The following is a 27,181-nucleotide window of genomic DNA, read 5'->3' as shown; positions in this document are numbered from 1 at the left end:
CACTAAGCTGGTGGTGCTCACCTGTCACAAGCAGGGCCAGCCTATTCTCTTTCATTGCTGTCTTTTATGCCTGGTGAATTGGAATATGGACTGGGACAGCTGCCAGCACAGAATCACAGAATGTCAGCCCTGAAAGGGACTTATGTGATCATCACCCTTTTTAAAAGCGTATGAATTTTGAGTCGTATTTATTCTACCTTAGAAATTTGGGGATTTCAGCAATTTCTGAGCCCAGGAATAAATTGAAATGTTCACTCTAGTTAGCTCCCAAAGTGGAGTCCATTCATTTTTCTCAAAAAGCCGGTCTAACAAACACTACAATTATCTCCAACTTAACACATCTCTTCCTCAGCAGGCAATGCCAAGCCTCACACATCATTAAAACCATCATCCTGTTAATTCAAAGCAAGTCATGAGAGGAACTCGACTAGTCAGGCGTTGGGTGATCGCGTGACTCTTCATTGAAGAGATCAAGAAATTGGGATGGGAAGATAAGCGTGCCCCAGACCCCCTTGGAAAATTGGGATGAAAGTTGAAAAATGAACTCTGTCTCCTGATTCTGAGCCAGTCATTCTGTCTATCGCACAGGGCTGCCTGCTACTAGCTGAGAGTTCATTTTGCCTTGTGCTTTTTCACTTTACTAATAGGAAAGAGCAAGAAATCATTCTGTCTTTGTGGCCATCATATTACCCTCAGATAAACCTAACCACTGACAGTACAGACTGGTTAAACCTTGTTACTCAAAGAGTGGCCCTGGACCATGTGCATGAACACCACTTGGAAGTATGTTAGGAATGCAGATTCCTAGGCCCTATGCAGACCAGCAGATTCAGAATCTGCATTTAACCAGATTCTCAACATCAAAGGTTGAGAAGCAGTATAGCCCCAGTCAACCATATCATTTTAAGAACTACCCCATCTGGTGTGATGGGGGTAGTGTAGGAACACAGCAAAGCTACTGGGGCGGGAGGAATGCATAGCTACAAAAACACACCCCATTTCTGGCTCTGTGCATCTCACCATCAGCCCACTCTGAAAGCACAGGGAGATTTACAGGGCAGCTAGAGGACACTTGTCCCACAGAGTGGTCATCAATCTCAGCCCTCCTCCTAGTCACCCACACACTTGGGTGTCGGTCTATTTTCTGGGCACTGCTCTGTGTGTCCAGGTGTGCTGTCCTGAACTCCACGGACATCTCCTGTCACGTTTGGAGGATGTGTCCTGTTAGGATTCTTATTACTATAGCCACACCTGGAGGGAGCCGGAGAGACCCTACACCAAAACAGACTCACTCACAGTGACTGAGCTTGTGTCCTCGTTGTTGGTGGCCTGGATTCGGAGAGTATAGGTGGGGGTTGTCTCATAGTCCACTTTAGTCACCAGCTTGAGTTCTCCTGTTTTGGGATTAATCCAAAATATATATGTATACTGGAGGCCAGCACCTCCAGCAGAGATGGAGTACACAATGCTGCTCTGGGGGAGGTCGTGATCAGTGGCTCGCACCCTTCCAAACTGGGTTCCCGCTGGAAGAACAAAGTACTTCAGATTAGTTCTGCTTTGGGGGATACAGGGAAGATTCAGGAGCAGATATTCTCACTGCCATGGGCAGTTGAGGCTTTTGGAGGCCCCTTTGCTGTTAACACTCTATACGTTTTATATCTTCAATTCTATTAAATTCAGATTATGCTAACGAGCAGCCATGACCGTAGTCCCATAGCCATAGGACTGGTCCTATGACCCAAGCTGAACTGTGAGGTGTAAAAGACAATTCATGCCATTATATAGATGCCAGTGACGCCAATCACTATGCTATCATAAACCACATGGCAGAGAGCGTTCCCACGCATGCATCTCTCTGCAGCAGTGTTTTCTAAAAGTCACTTGTATTTTTCACATTTTCTATAATGGGCATGAATTGCTCTTATACATGAGATGAAAAATAAACAATTTGTAAGAGTTTAGCAACTGAGGATTAGAGCATAGATTTTAAGGAATTTTAACCATTTTTTATTTTTTAATTAGTTGACAGACAGTATTATATTGGTTTCAGGTATACATCCCAGTGATTAGACATTATATTACAGAGTACAGATTTTTAAATACTCTTTTGTTTTGTTTATTTTACAAACCTTGGTGTGGGGCTGCTGGAGTTCTGGTTTGCTTGTTTGGTGGCAGCCCTTTTTCATAAATTATACTCCTCAAGGACAGAAGCTTTCTTTCATTCAATTATGTAACCCCAGCACTAAGAGCTTGATTCAAAGTAGGTGATCAATAACTCTAAGTTCTTTGAATTTATAAAAAGTTTATTCCTATTGCATTTGTTATTCATTGGGCAAGAGATAAAGAATCAAAAGCTTTGCCTTTAGACCCTTTTTTGGTGTTTTGTTTAAACTTAATGTCAGGAAATAGAGACCATCATAAAAAGAGAATAAAATGGAGATGAGATAAATTTAGAATAAAATGGAGACGACCTTAAAGAGAGAGAATAAAATGGAGAGGAGATAATTTTAGCAGTGTTATGTTTTAGTTTTTTGTTTTAAATATAGAAGTACCCATGATAAAAAGATCAAAAACTGTGGTGAAGTCTGATTATACTGGAGTTGACAGGACTGCTTTCAAACAGGAAGAGATGGGAAGAAACTGAAGCTGGAAGTGGGAGTCCTTTGTTTAAAGGGGAAGAGCCTGCAAAAATCCAGGCTCTTCCTGGAAGAGCAAAAAAAGCATTCCCATTCTTCCTGAAAGGCAAAAAAGAAAAGAGGCTCCCAGTGACTCCTATTAAGGGAGAGAAAATGTCTTTATTCTGTTTTTAAATGGATAAACTCTAGAAATGGAAAAACGTTTTTCTATTTTTAAATTTCAATTCTCTGAATGAGCTAGATAAAAATCACAGCAGAGACCAAGGGAAAACTGGCTGCAACAAGGGAGGATTAAGGGATCAGGCACATGGACAGGGAAGCGATCAGGTGTTCAGAGAAATGCAGTTTAATCAACAGTTTTCAAAATCTAGAGTTTACCTGAAGGGCTCCTCAGCAGTGAGGACAATTTAAAAAGATATAAGAGATGCAATAAACACGATTCAGCTGTGAATCGCTGTGCACTACACCACTTAGGGCCTCTGGTAGGGAGCTTCTCCTCTGCTGAATGTCCATCTGGATGGAGTCTGTCAAGAGCACGGTGGCCTGTTTCTTGCCTGTTACTTACCTGGCCTTATTTCTGACACGTTAAATACATAGGATGGCTGATCAAAGATGAGAGGAAACTCATTTCCTGGACTTGTTAGAACATAAATGTAGATGGTATCTAAAAACAAATAGGAAAAAATTAAATCACAATATTCTATTCCCATTCACTTGTTTATAAACATTTTTAAAGCACCTTCTGTGTAATGGGTTCTGTGAAAAATATTGGGGATACAAAGTGAGTAAGACCTGCCAGTTCCTGCCTTTGAGATGCTGAGGGCACTTGCCTTCTGAAGAACACATGTTCAGGTCACCACGGAAGCCAGAGGAGGTGCAAGCTGAGTCTCACAAAGGTAATCAGAGAGACAAATGGGAGGAGGGGGAAAAGTGGGGGTGGGATTCTAGGCATGGGCATGGATACCAAGGTATAAAACTCAGAACAACTGAAAGCTGTTCAGCCTAGTTAGAAAAACACGGGGTTAGAAGCAAGTGACTGGAGTTCAAGCTACAGAGTTAGGCAGGGCTAGATGATGAAAGTCCTTGTGTGCCAAGCCAAAGAGTTTGATCTTGAACTTGACAGCTAAGGCGAGACATTCAAGGGCTTTAAGCAAGGAAGTAATATGATGGCATTTTCATTTCCTAAAAATCACTGTCAGAAATGCAGAGGATGCTTTGGAAAGGGGCAACACTAAAGTCAGACAGATCCTTAAAGACTCTCAATGTTGTAATTCAGCCAAGCAAGAGGAGGTTCTACATTAGAACAGTACTAGTGGGATGGGGGTGGGATGGGAGGGTTGGTAGCAGAAGCTTGAGATTTTAGGGGGTGACACAGAAGAAAGGACTTGGAGACCAATTCAATGTGCTTGGTGACAAACAGGAGGAATCTGGGCTGATTCCCAAGTGTTTGGGTTTTTTTGAAGTCTCTTCTTTAACACAAATACCTAGCCCAATACTGAGTATTGCCTAGCAGTCTAGTCATTGCTACTCAAGGAAGATGCTTTATGAAATAAGTCAAAATGATACTTGCTTTTATAGTAAGGATGGGCAACATCCTGCACCTGGATTGTCACAGTGTATTTATTGCCGGCTGCTAGATTACTTGGATTTTCATAATCTAGATCACCAATCAACTGGATTAAAACAGAGATATCAGATTACACAGAAAAGCAATCTTTTTAATTCAACTGATGAAGATATTTTCATAACTATTAGTAGAGCTATAAATTGGAAAACCTTTCTGGAAAGCATTTTGCCTGTATAAGGAGCTTTAAAAAGTTATGTCCATACCTTTGCTCACTGTTGGAGAATTTATGTGAAAGAATCTATGTTTAAAGATGTTTATCAAGCACTATTGCCAAACAGCATAGGCTGAAGGCTTCTGGTTAGTTGAAAAGAAGCACAATATAGATCCCATATGCAAAGATATTTCCATCATTTAAAATACTTATGCATATATGTATAGAATATACATAAAATCTATGTGTAGTGAAGAAGAAGGAAATATATCAAAATATTAATAGTGGTTATTACTGGATGGTAATGCTTTTCTGTGTTTTCTACATTTTCTACAGTGAGCATGAATTAATTTCCTAAATAGAAAAAATGAAAAATTATTTTTTAGCTGATACTATGAATAAAATTGGTAAGACTTTCTTGGGGACCCAAGAAGGGCTTGGGATAGGAGGAGGAGAAGGAGATGGGTGAGAGGATGTCTCCTAGTGGGGTTGCTTGCTCTCCCCCCTGAAGCTTTATCTCGGATGCAAAGGTCCCCCAACCAGGACCACTGCCCTCTGATTCCCCCTTCCCACAGCCACTGACTTCCTCTGCCCTTCCATTTTCCTCTCCTCCTCCCCAATACCGTCCAGGGGGAACCCTGTAGGGAAAGGTCTCATACAGCTCATTGAGACCTGCTTTTTACGCTCATCCTGCTTCCAATTCCACTTTGCCTCTGTGTAGATGCTGTGGAGTGAGGCTAAACAGCCTCGCTCTGCCATTCCCCTTTGGATCTGCAGTGGTTCTCCAAGACTGAGTTTAGCATGACACACTCACACTCATGGCCCTGAGCCTGCTTTCTCTCACCTCACACTTCCATGAGCCAGGAAGGAGCACTCAAATACACAGGAGTGCTGAGCCCAGAGGGCACTAACGTTATTATAGAGGCAGCTAAGCAGGCACAGCCAACTGCAGCAATACAAGAAAGAATTCAGTTCTTAGCACCCCAGCAGAACTATACATAACAGATGATTCCCAGGACTTGGGTAAAATAAAGAGCAAATGGGGAAAACAGAATCACTATGAAGTTCGTCAGTCACAGCCACACAGAGTGGGAGTTACCTTGGAAATTTCTCTCTCTGGGCCAGCAAAAGCACTATGCATGTTAGTCCAGCTTCCCCCATGCCCTTTCACTGATGCAATGACCAGTAACTGACCACAATTTTCCCAGAGCCAGCTGGATCCTGTAAAAATCTGCCATGGCTTCCCACTGCAGATGGTGTGGTGAAGTTGAATTGGCTGTTTGGTGCTTCGCTGTCATCATCAAAGCAGACCGTGTTCAGGTCCAGAAGCAACGTCCTCTTGGCTGCTCTTTCAGGCACCATAATGCTGGCAAAGAGACATGATTCAATATTTTCCTCAACAAATGGTGATGGAGTGTTCCTTCTGACACAGACCCTAGGCTAGACATCTCTGCTTTAATTTCAATTCAAAGCAAATCCAAGGTTGTTGCAGTAACTGCCTAACTGGAGTCCCAGCTCTGCCCTGGCCTCCTTTCAGACTATTCTTAACACACCAGCCAGAGGCACCCTGTTAAAATGTTGTCAGGTCAGGTCACTCCTCTGCTCCTAAATCCCAAGTGGCTCCTCATTTCACACAAGTCCTCATTTTGACCTACAGGACCCATCTTGGTGTGTACCACCAGCCCTTGACCTTACTCATATGAACTTACCACTTACTAACTCTTCTTGTTCCTTCTACTCCCACCCCTGGTGCTCTTTGAACACTCCCCAGGCTCTGGCCTCAGGGCCATTCTATTTACTGTGGGATGCCCTTTCCACCAATGTCCATATGGCTGCTTTTTCACTTTCTTTAGTCTCAATTCTAATGCCACTTTCTCAGGAGGCTATCTGGCTGCCCTATCTACCCTGTGAATGATATCTGCCCATCAATCTCTCTCCTGTTCCCTCCTTTATTTTTTATTTATTATTGTAATCTTTAATCTTCACCTGAGGATATGTTTGTTGATTTTTTTTTTTGAGAGAGAGAGAAAAACATCACTGAGAGAGAGAAACATCGATTGGTTGACACCTGTACATGCCCTGACTGGAGATTGAACCTGTAACCTTTCGGTGTACAGGGAAAATGCTCCAACCAACTGAGCTACCCAGCCAGGGCCCCCCACCTTTATTTTTAATTCTTGGCACTTACTAGTTTCTAATATACTATATAGCTAACCTATGTATCCTGTTTACCATCTTTCCCCCAACTAGGTTGTAAGCTCTACAAAGACAGAGATCTTTATCTGCTTTGTTCTGGGCACACTCAATTAATATTTGTTGAATGACTGATTGGTAGCTGATGAGACTAGCACAGTTGTGAAAAAGAATATAAAGAAGAATTTAAGAGAAATATAAATTCTTTTTCTGCCTATAGGACTTTGTAATCTGGGTAGGGCAAACCTTGCACTTTCCATACTTTGAAGATTGGGAATTTCTCCACTTGTGTTCTAATAGCTTAATGTCATAGAAGGGCCTATTAACACTTTAGTATCATTCATTTAATAGAGTTATTTAATGGAGTCATTCCTGATCTCCAATGACTCCAAGGTCTAGGCAAATAGCACAAATGAGTAAAACTGCCCCCAAACTGGAGCTATCTAGTCAAGCCCAGCTTGGTATGGAAGATTGAGGAAGAGTGATTAATATCTTGAGGGACTTTATCATACTGTACTTCCAGACTTCAGTTTTTCCATCTATAAAATGGACATAGACGATGTCATTTAGTTTTTGCTACATAACAAACCAGCCCAAAACTTAGTGGTTAAAACAACAGGCATTTATTATTTCTTACAATATTAAGGGTTGTCCACTAGTTTTTTGGGTTCTAGACCAGCTTGGCTGGTTGCTGTGGTCACGGGCATCTTGGCTGGGGCTAGGTGGTCTAGGATGGCCTTGTTCACACACCTGGTGGTAGGAAGGTGGTGGGTCTCTGCTTCATGTTGTCTCTTCTCCTCCAGGAGACTAGTTCAGGCTCTTCATGTGAACATTTCAGTTTTCCAAAAGTAGCAAAAGAGGGCAAGTCCCAGTGCACAATATCTTTCAGGCCTCTGCTATGCCACATTTGTGAATGGTCCAACAGCCAAAGCAGTTGATGTGGTCAAGTACAGATTCAAGGAGTAGAAAGAGAAACCTGTCTCTTGATGGGAGGAATGGTGAAATTGCACTGCACCAGGGCATATATACAGGCAGGGAAGAATTTGTGGCTGGTTTTTTGGATTGGGGTTTGCTGGTTTGCCTGGTATTTTTTTCTACTTACCTTCAATCATATTTTTGTCTTGGGCAGAATTTCTTACAAATATATATTGTGGCTACCGTGAGAATGTGCTTGGAAGACCTTCAGTCACAGGAACATAATTGATCACAGATCCCAGCTGCTGTGCTCTGAAATCCATTGCTATATTTGCAATGAGGCCATGTCCCCATGACTGGGTGTGGCAGAGATATTAAAACAGGCTCATTAGTGTCCTATGACAGCTGATTTTGGCTCCTGGGCTCCCCAAGGGTTCCATAGACTGCACGCCAGGCTACATTTCTGTCCTCCCTCCCTCCCTCCTTTTTTCCTTCATTCAGGTCAGACATCATGGTCTGTGGACTCTCCCAGCCCTGTCTAGCTCTCTCCTCATTTTCTCCTGCAGGCATTCCCTTAATAAACACCTTCAGCATTGAATTCTGTCTTGATATCTTGTTCTCAGAGCACCTGGACTAACATGTGTTAAATTCTTTAATCCTCTGTAGTATCACCTCTCTCTGCAACCAAGTTATGCTCCCTTCTATATTCCACATCATCTCTTAATGGCAACTGAAATGGACTCTCGGCTCAGCAAATGAGGAGCAAAGTCTGACAGCAAGGATGGTCGTACGCTGTTGAGGATAACTGGGTTTGCTTCCTGGAAAGCACTTTTTCTGACAAGTGTAACTGACTCTCCATGATGCCTCATTGGCAAAGATTGCCTTTGTGTTTCAGCAGGATTGGAGCCCAAACATTTCCATTCCTGTCTTGCATACACAATGTCATGGTTTTATTCATAAGCACTTAGAATATATGCCATTTATTAAACACCGACCATATGCTGTATCATACCAAGAATTTTAAAAATACTATCTCCAATTCCTTTATCTCCAAAAGGTTTGTATTCTTGTCCTCACTTTATAGATAAAGAAAGAGTGGTTTAGAGTGGTTTCAAGACCTGTCCAAGAAAGTTGATGCATACAGGCACAATTCTCTATTGTCTGTGTTAGACACCGGAAATATTACTTTAAGTTCCATGAATCAGTGAAGCGCCAGGCCCACAGATGGTTTGGGAACCTCAGCCTTGATTCGAACTCTTCAGAGGCCAGGAGGTTGCATCATCCAAAGTATGCAGGGTCTGAAGCCAGACATTCAAGATTCATGCACTCCAAAAGAAGCCTCCACACGCAGCCCCTCAGGGCTGCCTGGCATGTTCTTTTCATTCTTCTCTGACACTTGGTATTTTTTCCCCTAAACACTTGAATTGGGAAACCACTCCCCCTCATTCATCAATCCCTGCATCAAAGGCAGGCTGACCCTTCGCCCAGCCAGCTGACCAGGGTTCCCTCCCCAGGCAAAGGTGACTGGCCCAGCAGCATTCTGAGTCAGCCAACCTTCTCCTCCTCTGGCTTACAAACAGCTTGGGAAGTACTTGCAGCCTGATAGTTTACAACCAGAACAGGGCAAAGCTTGGGGAGGCGGGGTGGCAGGGGCAGGGCCGGGGTTGGATGGCTGTCATGGGCCTTTGATGCCTCCATCAGGTCCCTGGGCTCATTCATCACCAGCCTGGGAAAAGTAGGGGGCTCAGCCTAAGTGCTGTTTCCTTCTCGGCCCAGCCTGAGAGCCAGATACTCACAGGTCAGCAGTGGCCAGACTCACAGCCCTGCGTCCTCCCACCCTCTTCTACCTGATCTCCCAAACTCCAATGCAGGGGCACACCAGGAGCCCTGAAGAAGGAAATATTCAGGAATGAGTGTTGTTAGAGGATGGTAGCAACACCCAGTCTATAGTTTGGTGTGTGTTTGACCTGTCTTTGTGCTTCAGCTCTGGCGTGGTGGAAAGGGAGAAGGTGGTAAGGATGGGAGAATGGTGGGTGATGCAGAGTTAGGGTTTCCCAGCCTCTGGAATATGCAAATGAGGCAGGGTTTTGGACTAAGGACCTTCGCTTCCAGGACTGCAAGGGAAGGAGCCCTTTTGTTGTCCCTCCTCACATCTTGGCTTTCACAGGATGACTCTGAGTTACTCTCACTGAAAAAGCACAGAGGAAGGACTTGAAGACTATTTAGAGTTGCCTTTAGTAATAAATACAATTAGTCCATTTTCTGTCTGGAATTGACCTTCACGGCTAATTTGGAGAGAAGATTATCAAGAGTAGGATTCTGAATGGGCTTGCCTGGACAGTCTAGGGTATTCAAAATACTATTTTACCAGCCAAGGTGGAGTGCAGTCTGCAAACTGTCACCCCGCACATCAGAGGACTCTGGCTGCAGGAGCCACAGTGGGCACTAAACAGAACTGTACCAAGGGGAGAAAGCTGACAAGGAAGGGTGGAGACAGCACAGTCTCTCCAGTCACTGACCCCCAGAGTTCTTACTCCTCAACCCCTATGTCCCACTTTGCAGGGCAGGGGAACAAAAAAAGAGCAGCAGGACCTAGAAGGGCAGCATATGAGGAGAGGAATTCCCTTGGATGCACCAGAACCACCCAAGAAGTTAGCATAGATTTAGATTTTCAAAGAAAGTAGAGGTATTACTCTGCAGATCATCTCTACTCCATCCACAGGGCCCTGTCTTCTCTGAACAGAGATGAGTGTGATTTATGCATGTAATAGTGTAGAAGTTACAATTCTAACTATTCATGGCAACCATCTCCACCCATCAAACAGACTCTGAGGTTGGGATAGGAACCTATCACATGGTCAAGGCTATTATTGACTTGATCAGGGCCTCAACAGGAAGCAGATGGCAAGTTAGGATAATTCTAGAGGAGGTTTAGCCAAGGAATTATTATAGAGGTACACACAGGATATATGGAAATCTCAAGAAATGGTGCAATATCTCCAACCTAGTAAGAGTAGAACTTCCTTACTATTTCTAGACCTGGAGGAGCCACTGCAGGGAGCAGTTCCTGAAACTTGAACCTAGGGATAGACAGTGCTGTGTGCTGAGGGCTGCCTTATAGGAACTGAGACCTTTAGGAGGTGGAGGGATTCATCTAGCTGACAGGGAGGGAACCAGGGGGATAAATACCCTGACTTCATGCTCTCCCTCCTTCCACTGGCCAACCAGAAGCTGCAGGGTAAGGGAGCCAGTTGATAACCATACAGAGCAGGGTGGGGAGGCTGGAGGCTGGATCTGAAGGGGTGATGAAATGTGTGCACAACAGGGTTTAACAGTTTTGTTATCAGACTCAAGGCCACACTTAACCTTAGCATCATGCTGGGCATGCCAATTGGGAGAACAGGGAGATATTCATCAATATAATAAAGGAATTTATATTTCTATTGCTTGTTCTAGACAACCTCTGTCTAGGGTCCTTTGTCCTTGCATAGCCATGCTATGTATTGCGTCTGTGCCCAATGTCACCTGGAGTTTAAAAAGTCAACTTGCAAAACCAAAGATAAACTGATAAACTCAGGAGACTCTTGTCCATGTGGACATCTAGAAATGAGACCTGTTCTGGTCTTCAGCCTTGCTCCAGGAGGGACCAACTTCAGACTGGAGCTAGCTATTCTGAAACCACCATGGAGATGAACCTAACCCGGGGATTATTAATCTTGTGGCATTTAGACAACTAGTTAGTAGAAAGACAGTTTCTTTCTTTCTTCCGTTCTTTCTTTCTTTCTTTCTTTCTTTCTTTCTTTCTTTCTTTCTTTCTTTCAAAGACTATTTGGATCAACTTATGCTGTAACAGAGAGTTTCTTTTTTTTTAATTTTAATTCTCATTGTTCATTGATTTTTAAAAAGAGGGGGAAGAGAGAGAGACAGAGAGAGAAGCATCGATTGACTGCCTCCCATATGCGCCTCAACCAGGCATTGAACCCACAGCCTAGGTATATGACCTGAGAGGGAATGAAACTGGCGGACTTTGGTGCATAGGACAATGTTCCAACCAATTGAGCCACCCAGCCAGGGCAACAGTACTGTTTTCAAAAAGGCATATTAACCCAGAATAACAAGGAACTTTATTTTTAAACAATGATGAACAGATTGTGAGGCAAACAACAAATCAAAATACACAAAATAACTTGCATCCCAGTTGTATCTGCATTTTCCCTTTCTATTGCTTTTTGTTTACATGCAGTTGAGTTGTATAAAGTAAATTAGATGCTTTGTTTTGTTTTAAGTAAATACTTCATTTGATTTATTCATATTACTGATGACATGTTTCTCTAAAGCTCCTGGTTACTAATCCTAAGTCTCAACTATCTATTTTAACTGGTAACTAACAGCACTATCTTGCCATGAGTGGCAATAAATAAAGGAAAGTCACAGTCCAGAGAGGGTCTAACAAGTCCCCATGATACTTTTCACCAACAGAGATGAACATGTTGTAAAGAGAACAAAATAAAAATACTTTTTAATCAAGTAAGAAAGTGAAGAAGAGAGACAATGAAGAGGAAAGAAAATGAAAGAGGGGCAAGAAAAAGGATATTGGGAGAAAAACCTATCAACTAAATTGAACAATTCAAATCTATTTATTTTGTGAGCCATGTCCCAATGCCCATAATTCTTCAGCTTCACCTGAGAGCAACCAGAGAGGTCAAAGGGCTGGGACCACTGAGGAAGTGAAAGGCCCAGCACGTGTCTCAGGATGTGAATACCTGAAGGTGAACTTGGTGCAAGTAGCAGGGTTGTCGTTAATGTCTTTCACCAGGAAGGTTATCTGCATGCAATTTTCCTGTCCCCCGAAGGGTCTGTCCTTCACCAAAACTTCCAGAGAAATGACAGGATTTTGTCTTAATTCACCTGCATCTCGGTCTAGCCTGTGGGCCACTTGGATGGTCCCAGTCACTAGGAAGGCAAAGGTTAGAACGTGACTTTTTGGAGAGAAATGAAGAGTAAAGACAGATGGAGACTTATAGTAAATTTTTAAAAACATTCTGATACGAGGACTGTCTTACACAGAGAATGACCTCGTACAAACACATTTTTCCAAATTCATGCTCTAGCTCCTGCATTAGACATTAATTGGGGTATCTGGTCTGACCCTTCTAGAATTTTTCACCCCACACTTTAGGGTTGGGCCCTTGGCAGCAGCCTTTGCTCATAGTTGAGTGACTGGTAGGCTGCTGACTCAAGCCTGACCCCTGGTTCCCTTAGTGGAGAACCTGTAGCTGAGAGACATCAGTTGGGTGACCAGTCAGGTGAACAGCAGAGCTACAGGTAAGAGGCCAGAGCTCTAGCTGCTAAGGTCACTGGAGCAGCTCTGGCCCCATTCTTTCTAGGTCCTGACTGCCCCACTCTTTCTCACTAGATACCTGGTGTCCTATTGGTAAGTGTCCCTATCTTTATTTTTCCCTCTTGCTTGCCTTGCCTTGCCTTAATTTCTGTTACCTGTGACCAAAGAGTCTTAAATATGCTCCCCCCAAAATACTGTATTTGTTAAAATTTCAATGTTGCAGTACTAGAGTGAACATTTTAAACCATGGCTGTCTGTTCCTACACTATCAGCTGAGTGAGGTGCTTGATGACAGCACATTAGGAAGTTTTCAGAGGTAGAGCCTGTCTCTCCCAGAGTGGGCATCCTTTGCCCTAAAGCCTATGGGGCAAATAACACATTGACTTTCTGGGGTTACCCAATGCTAACCTCCACAAAACCATTATTATGTAAAGTGAAGACTTGTTTTGGTGATATGATAGGAACTTAGGTGATACAGTCTAGGAGTGGTGAACAGGGTAAGCACTGGAGTGGGGCAGTTTCAGCTTCAGGTTGTATCTCAGACTCACAACCTATGAGCTTTGAGACTCTGTACAAGTCACTTAACCTGAGTCTCTCTCTAATCCTCAGTTTCCTCATCTGTCAAATACAGATTATGATAGTTCGTTGGGTTGCTGTGCTGAGTGCTTCAGGTGGAGTGCATGTGGACCACTCAGCATTGAGCCTGTTATGTACTAAGACCCCAATAAAAGATGGCTATTATAGGAGAAAGAAACTGTCCTCTGCAATGGGATACTTAGGTGCAAAGATAATGCCCAGTAATTCAGCAAATTGACCTAGATTAGTGAGGTCCAATACTGTAACCACTAGCCACATGTGATTAGCACTTGAAATGTGGCTAGTTCGCACTTAGATTTGCAGTAAATATAAAACACATAACAGACTTCAAAGACTTGGTACAATAAACAATAATACAAATTATCTCATTCATAAACTTTAAATATCAACTATATGTTAAAATGATATTTCGGATCTGTTAGGTTAGCTAAAATGCCTTTAAAATTAACTTCACTTGTTTCTTTTTACTTTCTAAAAATGTAGCTACCAGCCCTGATGAGTGTGGGTCAGTGAGTTGGACATTGTTCTGCAAATCAAAAGGTCACCAGTTCAACTCCTGGTCAGGGCACATGCCTGGGTTGCAGGCCAGGTCCCCAGTGTGGTTGTGTGAGAGGCAACCAATAGATGTCTCTCTACCACACTGGTGTTTCTCTCCCTCTCTTTCTCCCTCCCTTTCCCTCTCTCTAAAAATAAATAAAATTTTTTGAAATGGGACATTAGAGACTTTAAAAATGACTTATGTGGCTTCTATTCTCTTTCTGTTGGACAACACTGGTCTAGACCCTCTCTTCTGAAGACTTCAAAGTACCCTCAGGATAATGAATTCACCCATCCTTACATAAGAACCTGCCTCAACAGTGAAGCAGTGATACATCTGTCCACATGGGGTCCTGCTTAGTCTCCCCAAACCCCATGCCAACTCTGTTTAGTACACTTATAACCCCACTAACTGATGATATTCTAGATAGAAAGGTATACCCAGATCAGAAGACACACAAAATATTTGAAAAACTATCCAATTTGCTGGCTAAATTAAAGGGTGCATGTAAATGATGTGAGTGTGAGTGACTTACACTGATTTATCATGAAATAGCTATTAGGAGTAGTGATGCTGTAAAGGAGGAAACTGGGAAAGCCTTGGTCATCAGGGTCCTCAGCTGTGATATTGGCCACGATGGTTCCTGGACCCAGCTCTTCCGGAATCACATACTCTCGCATTGGGCTGGAACAGAAATATGGCAGACACAGCTCATTTTCAGGGGCACTGGAGGGTGGAGTCTGGGAGGTGGGTATTTTGGTTAATGCTAAATATAGCTCTGAGCTGTTGAAGTTGCATCAACATGCACACAGCAAGAGCTCAGCAGCTGAAAGGACAGGAGACTGGCTTTTGTATTTCCAAAGATCACATTCCTGTGGATGCAAGAAAAAGCACCATGCTGTTATTGCAATGATTTTCATCAGCCATGGTCTCTGACTCACCCACACCTGATGCCATTTCAGATCAGCATTAACTTAAATAAAAAAGATACAAGGATAGTTGGTCTGTCCAGCCATCTTTTCTCTTTCTCCCAATTCTTGTGCAACGTTCCCTGAATGATTTTTAAAACGCATCTGGATATAATGTCCAGAACTACAGGTTCCTGACTGCCATCACATGGCAGCTGCCAAAAGTCAGATAAATTCTAAACCCTCTTTATCCTAGGGTCTCTGCTCAGTTTTTATTTCTTCCTTGTTTTTCTTTTTCTTTGTTTTAGGAGGCAGAATTTATGCACAAAACTTGTGCACCTTCCCAAATAGCGTTAATCATGAGGTCAGCTCTTTGAATAGAGAAACGAGTCCCTCAGCAGCAGCCAAGGTCGGTACACTGCCCTCCAAGGATGGCTGCTGCCAGACAGCCTCAAATTGCCAAATTACCCTTTTCCCTCAGACCTCCACTGTCTTTGGAAAAGGCCCATAATAAGACATATAGGTTTGAAGTTTTAACTATACAACTTGGGTAAATTGAGTAATTCTGAATCCATCAGAGGAGGCTTATTGTTCAAAATAACCCCACAGGAAGTCACTTTACTGAGGGAAAATCATTTCAGTGGGGCAAACAGTCACCTCTAATTTGCCAGTTTCCTAAGTGTGGATTTACCCACATGGGATCTTCTTTGAGAGGGAAGACTACACCTCAGTTCTGAATGACGACATTTATTTCCTGAGCTCAGAATATTTCTGCAGATCTGTCTCATCATCCCTGGAGAGCAGATAAGGCCAGAAGGAGGAAAAAGGAGAGGGAACCTCCAGCTAGAGTCAGAGGCAGGCAGAGAAAGGTTGGGCCCAGGCTCTCCCCAACCAGGGCTCCTCCCTGCACCCTGGGCCTGCCCTGACTCATGAAGTGACCTCCTGTCAGTGCATTCCATCCTTCAGGGACAGGAATCTTGTTCAGGTCAAGAAGCCACCTTAGGGCTCTGGACTTCTCCCATCCAGTGTCCCACTAAAGTGGCCTGTTAATTCATTTACTTACCTCGCACCGCCCCCCTTCTCAGGGAATCTGTGCTGTGTGCCCACTGATGGGTCCAGGATTAGACAAATGGGTGGAGCCAAGGAGGCAGGGGTGACAGGGACCAATCCAGAGCCAGAGGAGAGGGAGGTGGCCCCAGCTCCTAAGGCTGGATGAAGCCCTTATGTCCATCATCTCATCTGAGAGCCCCTGTTTCTAACCTGTTATATTTTTTCTTTGGTTACAAAGAGATCACTAAGACACCTGTGCCTCCATCACGGCCTGGCCTCTGCTACTCCAGTCACGGTCCCTGCATTTCTAACAGTCTCCCTGTGGGTGGCAGACCTCAGCCCACTCCAACCCATGAATTCAGAATCTGCATTTTCGCAAATGTTCAGGGACTGACAGGACTATCATGAGGAATTGCCAGAGGTGACAAGCACAGACTCCCAGTCTCTTGTAGGAGAAACCCAGGACGCCTTGGGAGGAGAATCCCTCCCTCCACCACCTCTCCTTCCCTAAGGCAATCAGGCAAGGGCTGATTATGTCGGTTTTCATATTAGGGGAGGAGGCTGCTATTGGCACCTCAGGGGTAGAGGCCAAAGATGCTGCTAAACATCTCACAATGCACAGGACAGCATCCATCACAAGGAAGTAGCACAGCCGTTTGAGACATCCTTTTCTGCAGGCTTGCCTCGTTTACACTGGACGCTCCAGGAAATCAGGTCCCTGTGAAAGGGGACTGGTCAGGTTATTGGTGATGGCACAGCTCCTCAGGTAAAACATTCTCCTCTTGGCTGATTTGACAGTGAGCCCGGCAGAATATAAAACCTTGGGTTTATTTGGTTTGGGGACCCAAGACCCAAGCAAGTATGAATAAAGTATCATTTAACATACAGATGTTACCCTCAGACCACAGTTAAGATCCATTCAAAGCACAGTGGAACCAGGGGCCTTGCAGCCTCCCACAGGCTAAAGCTGTGATACCAGTTACATCTCTGTACCTTTTCCCTCATAACATAGGATCTCCAGAGCCTGGGTGATGGGTAGACAAGGGCCATTGGCCACACTCAGGGGAAAGGGAGTGACTCTTGGGTGACTGTGATGACTTTGTCACTATGAATAAATATTCAGTAAGTGCATAAAGTGTGTACACACTGCCAGGCACCAGGGTGAAAGGACTATGAGTAAATACAAAAAAAAAATGGGCAGAAGAGGAGAAAGACCTACACTAAAAACAGTGCTCTGCAAAAACATCAAGCATTGTGCTTGCCATGTAAAGAGTAAATATAACTGCAGTAGTTTTATAACCGAGTGCTCAGCTTGAACAAGAGCAGAGTCCTAGGGTGCACTCACGAGCCCATAAAGCATTCAGATGTTTGTCTCCACCCAGAGATAAAGTGGCAAAATGCTTTCAACAACGGATATAGTACTTGCTTTGGTTTCAGTAATTGTAGAACCTTAACAAACGGTAAAGATAGAAGAGTTATTTCCACATTTTATATTTTTATTTCACACTCAAATTCAGTGTACTTGACTCAGTTTAGGGATTTAATTTTGTTAATACCGAAAAGCAATTTATGGTTAGTCCTGGCACTGACTTGGGGGGAAGAAAGATCATGGTCGAACCACAAAAGCCATCAAAGTTGCACATAGTTTGAAACTAAGCAAAGTCTTTCAAATCGTGGAGGGCTGAGGGATGAGGCTGGCTGTGACTGAGCAGCCCGGGCAATGTCAGGACAACATGCTGCCCCAAGTCTTCCTCTAGAACAGGCTCTCACAGACCCATTCCTACCGACATCCATGGACACTGTAAAATGGTTAGATGGTCACATAGGTCATGCTCTCTGTCTGGGATGGAGCCTAACAGGTTCATCTTTCAAACCAAAAGTGGAAACCAGAGCTCCAAACTGATCTCTGGGGCCACAACAACCGGCCAAGGTCATGTTTTCTTTCTGCTGAGGTCAACTGCTTTATTTTGGAAGACGTAGTCCAAACCAGATGGTCTACAAGTTCCGCCCCTTTGCAACCTCATTAGCTTATTTTCCCACCGCACAGACAGAGAGTGTAGGAAGGGCCACCAAATGCTTTGGTTCCAGCCCCACAGCCATCACCTTCCTCTGGGGGTTACTGATGAATCCACAGTGCTGTGTGGGCAGTCTGGATCCAGGCTGGGGTGTCATCACTATTTGTAAACTGCCTGCACTGTGCTCCTGGAGGAACCCATCAGCAAAAACGCACTGCATCATGCTTTTGAGCTTAACCAGGCAACAGACATCAATGGGAAATATTACGTGGGCGTGTGTCTGCTGCTGTTCCCTCCGCATCAACTCCCAGCAGCTGGGCTGTATACTATATTAAAATTCAGAAGTTTCACAGGTGTGGTGTGTTTTGACAAATGGCACCAAGTTAGCCTGGGAATGGGATGGCCTCATACCTCTCAATTTCAGAATAATTTTGCAAGCATTCTTGTAGTTCTGGGCCCCATGGCTTTTTGTTGTGGGGTCTCCTAAGCTGAATGTATTCGCAGTCATTAATGCAGTTAACCCCAGAGGGTTGATTTTGCCAGTTTCCTTGTGGCTGGCCTCTGAGCCCACCTCAGTGACTGGGACAGGCAGAGTCTTAAACAGTAAGACAAGCTGTTTGCCAGGCCATATGCTATCTCAGAATCCCATCTTCCACCCCTAAATCCTTATCTATGACAAATTTGGGTCTCCCCTTTGTGCCTGAGCTGGTCCTGGGCACAGTCCCATGGGCTGTCTCTACCAAATTCACTTACTTCCTCACCTCTGCTGGATGTAGGAGCTGCCGGACAGCCAAATCTCTTTACTGGACACACGGTGGTGGAAAGCCACTCAGAGCACCCAGCAGTGGGCAGGCCCCTGAGGTACCATCGAAACAGCCCTCTCCTCAGGATGACACTCTATGAGTGGGCTTTACAGAGTCTTAGCTGATGGTGTGGGCTCCAGGATTATGCTATTATTAGAGTTGAGAGCTCTATTATAAAAATACTCGCCTTATGCAGTGGTCTCACCCTGTCTGCAGGTAATACATTCCCCAAGACCGCCCCCCCCCCCACAGAGAGTATCAAACACTGTATATACCATGTTTTTCCTACATATAAACAACTATGATAAAGTGTAATTTATAAATTAGGCAATTTCACAGATAAAGGATTTGTTCCTACTGTAGATCTTAGCCACCTCAGCATATGGTTGTTTTTCTTTCCTAATTAAGTTAAGAACTTTCACCTTTTCCCTTAAAGGAAGCACTTTATGGCTTCTCATTGGCAGATCTGAATTGCCAGCATCACTACTCTTGTGCCATTATTTAGGGCCATTATTAAGTAAATTAAGAGTTTCTTGAACACAAGCACTGGGATGCCATGACAGTCTATCTCAGTGATTTTCAACATTTTTCATCTCATGACAAAATTCTGGGGCACACCAAAAATTGTATTTTTTGCCAATCTGACAAAAAATAGGTATGACTTTGATTCATTCACACCAGATGGCTATTGCTGTGTTGGCTATTGTCATTTTTTTTTATTTGACAATCTAAGGGAAAAGAGGTCAGTGCCCCTGACTAAATAGGCAAGTATTGTATGTTTTAAAAATTCTTACAGCATATCGCTTGAAAATCATTAGTCTATCTGATAACACAGATGATTACTAAGTGACTAAGAGCATGGGGGACATCATACACAGCGTGGATAAGCTGGACAAAGGGATGATTCATGTGCCAGGTGGGATGGAGCAGACATTACGAGATTTCATCACAATACTCAGAACAGTATGCAACTGAAAACTTATGAATTGTTTGTTTCTGGAATCTTCCATTTAATATTTTCAGTCTGTGGTTGATCCCAGGTAACTGAAACCACAAAAAGCCAAACTGGGGATAAGAAGGGACTACTATACTTACATTGAACATTAGCCCAGTGGCAAGCCTCAAACCAAGGGCATCATGTCTGGCCCCACCCCCTCCTCACCATACCCACAATCCTGTGGTGCGTGTGAATAAGTGGGTACAGAGGCAGGGGAGCAAAGGTGGAAGATGGAAGTCCAAAGCCCCAAGTAAAGGACACTGAAGATCTCAGGCCTCTTATCGTTCCTCCAGGTCAGAGCAGGATACCCCTCTGTCCTGTGTTAAATGTGTCTGAGGAGGCTCCAGGAGGCTCTGCCACCTAAGAGAGTTGTGTCTGTGGCCCTCAGAGCCTGACTGCCCCAGGCCTACCTGGTGAAGTGAGGGATTTCATCGTTGATGTTCACAATGTTCACCTGCAGCGATGTGGAGGCTGTGAGCCCTTGGCTATCTCTCACTTCCACAATGAGACGGTAACTGTTAGGGTAACATCCCAAGTGAGGGAATCAAGCTTTGCTGACACCACCTCAAAATGAGGTGGGAAAAAATGGGGTGGAGGGAGGGAGAAACTGTCTATTCCCTTTCTGCCACCCCCTCCAGATGCCCCTGCAGAGTCAGACCAGGTGTGGCCACCCTCTTCCCCCCCTCTAAAACCCCACTCCTGCATTTCCCATCCTGCAGTTATCATTCACGGCCATCACCGCACCAAGTGGCTGCTCATGCCACCAAGTTGCACACTCGGTCTCCATCGTTCCTCACAACATCTCTTCAAAATGTGGATTACACCCACGTGAGGAAATGGAGGCTCCCATGGATTAAATAACGAGCCCTGGTTCTCATGCCCCGTGCAGAGCCAAGAGTCAAAACTAGGTTGATCCCAAGGCCTGTGTGTTTTTATCCTCAAACCCTGGCCTCTCCCTGCCTCTTTTCTCAGAGGCCTGTTTACCTCCACCCTGCTGCTTTCATGTTAGCAAATAGCTCTGGCAGCTGCTTCTCCCAAGCCAGCAGGGCGTCAGAGGCAATCCTCCCAACACTTTGGGCGCCGTCTCCCACCCCTTCATTCTTATTATCAGCAGATGAAGATTTTGAATAGGGAAGGAGGCCTTCTAGATCCTCGCTTTATTCCCCTCGGGGCGTACTTCCTTCTGAACTTGGCAGGAAGGCAGCTAACTGCTCATGGCCTCCCCAACTTCCTCAGGCTGCTCTATGCCTGCTCCTTGACCCTCAGACAAAGGAACTTCAAGCAAGGTCACTGGCAAAGGCTACCTGTTATGTCCTTCTTCAAAGTCAAATTCTGTTGTAGAGAAGAGGATCCCATTAGCAGACATGCTGAAGTTGTCTGAGGGAGGAATCAGGAAATACTAAAACACAAGGAAAAAAAGAACTAAGCACACTTATGCATCTTTCCCCAGAAGACAAGTCTGTTCAATTCTCATTTTATATCCTTCACCCATGGAACATTCTTGATGCATCAAGATAAGGCCCAAATGGGCAGTTCTCAGACTTAATGGTTCTTGAATCAAGAAACTTCTGGATCTGTTGGTCTGAGCCTCTGACCCTGATTTGCCACACCTGAGAAACTGGTCACTGGATCCTGCTTAAATTGCAGAATGCATATATAAGGCCTGTCTAGGCGTTCTGCTTCTGATTTCAGTCTTCTTATCCCTGTCACTGCATTCTCACTTCTACTTCTCAGGACTGCTTCTGGCTTTACCTAATGCTATTTAAACACAGCCACTGTGCATTAGGTAATAGGACAATACTAAAGTAAATGAAATCTGGCCTTTACCCTTAACTGAACTTATGACATCGTGGGTCTGCAAAAATGTTCATAAGCATCATTCATTGAAATGATGGAAAGGCAATGGGAAGGACAAGTGTGGGAGAGAATGAAACTTAACAGAGCCCACGTATGAAGCTGATTTGGAAGTATAGAAGGGCTGTTTCAAAATCTGATCTGAAACCTTGAGAAGATGGCAGCGAGATAGGCGGGAGCAGAGTCAACTTCCCTCTGCACCTGGGTGAAACACCTACCCAGTCTACTGAGGAACAAAGCGAACAGCCAACAATACCCCAGCATTTATGAAGATAGGAGACCAAAAAGTATAGAAGACACTGAAAAAACAGAAAGTAAGGGGATCGCTTCGGGATAAAAAGGTCCCTGGGACTAGTGTGGGGACCATGGCGACTGCAGCCCCAGGCCCACGCCTGCTTGGCCTGCTGCAGGACTCCTGGGAGAGAGCCGAGTTAATGCTCCCTCCCCTGCCAAACAAGACTTGAGCAACACTGAGAGAGACCTGGCTGCTTGAAGTCGCAGGGAGGGGAATAAGGACAAAGTGGTAAACACACGGAGACTGTGGGTGCTGGCTAGGGAGAGTTGAGAGCTGGGCCGTGTGGGACCCTGACCTGGACAGTCCCCGGTCTAGCTGGAGAGGTGGGTTGTGTGAGAGGACAGACCCTCCCTTGTATGGAGGGAGCTGCAGGATTCAGCAGGATTTTCCCCAAAAGAAAAAGACCCTCAGGGGCACTTTGGGGAATTCCCCTGCAGCAACAGCTCCAGTCTTCTCTCCACCCGGCCACCTGCCCATCCAGGGAGGGTGCACACCCACCGGGGAGTGTCTGCACCTCATCTCAGAGGGCACTGAGACCACAGGCACCAACCGGGGAGTGTGCGCACTGACTGGAGACTGGGTGCACTGACCAGGGGGTGTCCACACCTCATCTAGGAGGGAAATGAGACCACAGGCACTGGGGAGAGTGTGAATCAAGGAAGGCTCCGGGCGTACACCCATAGCCCAGAGGAGGCCTACCATACCAGAGTGGGTAGAAACTAGGAACACCAGGATACCTCCTGGAAGAGGAAACCCACCAACAAAGGAAACACCAACAGATAAGAACAGAAGAAGGTGAAGGAGGGAGTGGAAGTCACACTAAGTTAACCCAGGACCTATCTGAAAATACAAATAAATAGTGAAGAAATTACTAAGAACAAACAACTGAACAAGAGCAAGAGAAAAGCCTCAAAACATTGTACACATGGAAGAACCAGCTCCAACACAAACTGCCCACAGTTGCACAACAGAAAACAAGATGTGGGGGACAGACTGACCCTCAGATAACCAGCTGGTGGGAAAGACCCACCAAAGAAAGACCCAACAACAACCACAAACCAAAGACATACAGAGAACCAACATAAACCACAGCCCAAGATCAGTAAGATCGGGAGATCAAGGAGACTGTAACACTGAATCTCACAGGTATTCTATCACAGAAATTTACACCAAAAACCCGGGGGGTCAGAACAGAGCAACTTAAGAAGCAGAGGCTAACAGGAAGAGTCTCACAAACAATGTGAAGACAAAGAAACAATCCCCAAGTGAAAGGAAAGGGGGAAGTCTCAAACAATGCTAAATGAAAAGAGGCAAGTCAACTATCAGATACTGAGTTCAAAGAATTGGTTATAAGGAAGCTTAATGAGCTCACACAGAATTACCAAAAACTACAAGGAAACTACAATGAACTCACTGCAAACTATATCGACATGAAAAAGGAAATAGAAACTATCAACAAGGGCCAAGAGAAAATGAAGAATACAATTTCAGAACTGAAGAACACAGTAGAAGGAATCAAAAGCAGGCTTGATGAAGCAGAGGATCAGATCAGCGAACTGGAGGACAAGGTAGAAAAAAACACCCAGAATAAGCAAGAAACAGAAAAGAGGCTCAGAAAGAATGAAGAGGGTTTAAGGGAAATGCAGGACAACAGGAGACGTAATAATATCCATATACTAGGGAACCAGAAGGAGAAGAGGAAGAGCAAGGGATAGAAAACCTGTTTGGAAAAGTAATGATGGAAAATTTCCCTAATTTGGTGAGAGAAAAAGTCACACAAATCCAGGAAACACAGAGAGTCCCAAGCAACAGGAACACAAAGAGTCCTACTGCAAGACACATCATAATTAAAATGGCAAAATTCCGAGACAAAGAAAGAATCTTAAAGGCACCAAGGGAAAAAGAGGAAGTAACATACAAGGGAGCCCTGATAAGGTTAGCAACTGACTTCTCAATGGAAACGCTCCAAGCCAGAAGAGAATTGCAAAAAATATTCCAAGTAATGAGAACCAGAGGCCTGCAACCAAGACTACTTTACCCAGCACAGCTCTCAATCAAGATAGAAGGCCTAATAAGGAGTTTCCCAGAAAAAAGAAGTCTAAAAGAATACACTTCCACCAAACCATGTCTGCAAGAAATGCTACAGGGGCTGCTGTAAGGAAGGAAGGAAAAGAGACAGAGAGAGAAGAACACAGGTAAAAAAAATCGGCAATGAATAAGTACCTGTCAATAATAACCTTAAATGTAAATGGATTAAATGCTCCAATCAAAAGACATAGAATAGCTGAATGGATAAGAAAACATGACCCACACATATGCTGCCTACAAGAGACCCATCTCAGGACAAAAGACTTACACAGACTGAAAGTGAAGGGCTGGAAACAAATTTTCCAAGCAAACGGACAGGGAAAAAAAGCAGGGGTAGCAATACTCATATCAGACAAAATAGACTTCCAAAGAAGGGCCATAAAGAGAGACCCAGAAGGTCACTTCATAATACTCAAGGGAAGATTCCACCAAGAAGACATAAACATTGTAAATATGTATGCTCCCAACATAGGAGCACCAAAAGACATAAGGAAAATCTTGGAGGACTTCAAGAAAGATATTGACAGCAACACAATTATAGTAGGGGATTTTAATGCCCCACTGTCAAAGATGGACAGATCTTCCAAACAAAATATCAACAAAGATACTGTGGCATTGAACAACGCCCTAGATGATATGGACTTAACTGGTATATACAGAGCCTTTCATCCCAAAGAAGCAAAATACACATTCTTTTCAAATGCACATGGAACATTTTCAAAGATAGATCACATGATAGGACACAAAACAAGCTTCAACAAGTTCAAGAACATTGAAATCATATCAAGCATTTTCTCTGACCATAAGGGACTGAAACTAGAAACAAATCTCAAAGGAAAAAAACCCCAAACACTCAAAACCATGGAATTGAATAGCATGCTATTAAACAATGAATGGGTGAAAAATGAGATTAGGGAAGAAATTAAAAAGTTTCTGGAAACAAACAAAATGAACTCACAACAACCCAAAACCTATGGGACAAAGCGAAGGCAGTCCCGAGAGGGAAGTTCATAGCAATACAGGCCTACCTAAAAAGAATAGAAACATTTCAAATAAACAACCTAACCCTACATGTACAAGAACTCAAGAAACAACAACAAAGACAACCCAGAGCAAGCTGAAGGAAGGAAATAACCAAGATCAGAGCAGAGTTAAATGACATAGAGACTAAAAGCACAATTCTAAGGATCAATGAATCCAGGATCTTGTTCTTTGAAAAGATAAACAGTATCGACAAGCCCTTAAGCAGGCTCATCAAGAAAAAAAGAGAGAGGACCCAAATAAACACAATCAGAAATGAAAGAGGAGAGACTACATCTGATACCACCGAAATAGAAAGGATTGTAAGAAATTACTACAAAAAACTATATGCCAAGAAAAGTGAAAACCTAGATGAAATGGACAAATTTCTACAAAAATATAACCTTCCAAAATTCAATGAAGAAGAAGCAGAAAGCCTGAACAGACCAATAACAACTGATGAAATTGAAACAGTAATCAAAAAGATTCTGACACACAAAAGCCCTGGACCAGACAGTTTCACAGGAGAATTCTACAGAGCATTTAAGGGAGAGCTAACCCCCCATCCTCCACAGATTATTTCAAAAAATTCAAGAAGATGGAAGACTCCCAAACTCGTTTTACGAAGCCAACATCATCCTAATCCCAAAACCAGATAAAGACAAAACAAAGCAAGAAAACTTCAGGCCAATATCACTAATGAACATAGATGCTAAAGTCCTCAATGAAATATTGGCAAACCACATCCAGCAATACATTAAAAAGATCATACACCATGATCAAGTGGGAATCATCCCAGGGATGCAAGGATGGTACAATATTTGCAAATCGATAAACATAATACACCACATAAACAAAAGCAAAGAGAAAAACCACATGATCATATCAATAGATGCAGAAAAAGCATTTGATAAGGTACAGCACCCATTTATGATAAAGACACTTAGCAAAGTGGGAATAGAGGGAGCATTCATCAACATAATAAAGGCCTATATGACAGACCTACAGCCAACATCTTACTCAATGGGCAAAAACTTAGAGCTTTCCCACTAAGATCAGGAACAAGACAAGGTTGTCCACTTTCACCATTTCTATTTAACATAGTATTGGAAATTTTAGCCACAGCAATCAGACAAGAAAATAAAATAAAATGCATCCAAATTGGAAAGGGGGAAACAAAACTGTCATTTTTTGCAGATGACATGATAGTGTACATAGAAAATCCTATAGACTCCACCAAAAACTGCTCAACCTAGTAAGTGAATTTGGGAAAACATCAGGATACAAAGTCAATATTCAGAAATCAAAGGCATGTTTGTACACCAACAATGAAATATCAGAAACAGAAATCAGGAAACAAATCCCATTTGATATAACAACAAGAAAAATCAAGTACCTAGGAATAAAGCTAACCAAGGAGGTAAAAGACCTGTACTCAGAAAACTACACAACACTGAAGAAAAAAAATTAAGGAAGACACAAACAAATGGAAGCATGTACCATGCACATGGATTGGAAGAATTAACATCATCAAAATGGCCATACTACCCAAAGCAATTTATAGATTCAATGCAATACCTATTAAAGTACCCATGACGTATTTCACAGATATAGAACAAACACTTCAAAAATTTATATGGAACCATAAACGACCCCGAATAGCTGCAGCAATTTTGAGAAAGAAGACCAAAGCAGGAGGGATCACAATACCTGATATCAAACTGTATCACAAGGCCACTGTAATCAAAACAGCCCGGCACTGGCATAAAAACAGGCACATAGACCAATGGAACAGAACAGAGAGCCCAGAAATAAACTCAAGTCTTTACAGTCAATTAATATTTGACAAAGGAGGCAGGAGCATAAAATGGAGCAAAAATAGCTTCTTCAACAAATGCTGGGAGATCTGGACAGCTACATGCAAAAAAAATGAAATTCAATCACCAACTTACACCATACAAAAAAATAAATTCAAGGTCGATAAAAGACTTAAGTATAAGTCATAACACCATAAAAGTCCTAGAGGAAAACATTGGCAGGAAAATCTCTGACATTCCACGCAGCAACATCCTCACAGACACATCCCCTAAAGCAAGGGACATAAAGGAAAGAATGAACAAATGGGACCTCATCAAAATAAAAAGCTTCTGCAT

At 43.5% G+C, this 27,181-nt stretch overlaps 1 protein-coding gene across 1 annotated transcript in view; it reads right to left on the bottom strand.

Annotated features, from left to right (window-relative positions):
- The window catches only part of CDHR3 (cadherin related family member 3), an 86,126-nt gene that overhangs the window by 13,834 nt on the left and 45,111 nt on the right, over positions 1-27,181 (bottom strand). Inside the window, exons 5-12 of the mRNA XM_024557366.4 lie at positions 21,076-21,170; positions 20,182-20,286; positions 14,534-14,682; positions 12,286-12,475; positions 5,609-5,780; positions 4,207-4,309; positions 3,202-3,300; positions 1,297-1,523 (exon numbers count right to left, since the gene is read on the bottom strand). Coding sequence (XP_024413134.2) covers positions 1,297-1,523; positions 3,202-3,300; positions 4,207-4,309; positions 5,609-5,780; positions 12,286-12,475; positions 14,534-14,682; positions 20,182-20,286; positions 21,076-21,170 — 1,140 coding nt within the window. The remainder of the gene's footprint in view (positions 1-1,296; positions 1,524-3,201; positions 3,301-4,206; positions 4,310-5,608; positions 5,781-12,285; positions 12,476-14,533; positions 14,683-20,181; positions 20,287-21,075; positions 21,171-27,181) is intronic.

The sequence above is a fragment of the Desmodus rotundus genome, chromosome 6 (genome assembly GCF_022682495.2).
Source record: "Desmodus rotundus isolate HL8 chromosome 6, HLdesRot8A.1, whole genome shotgun sequence".
Classification (NCBI taxonomy): domain Eukaryota; kingdom Metazoa; phylum Chordata; class Mammalia; order Chiroptera; family Phyllostomidae; genus Desmodus; species Desmodus rotundus.
Note: the sequence above shows the minus strand (reverse complement) of the source record. Positions and strands in the feature narration are given on the sequence as shown.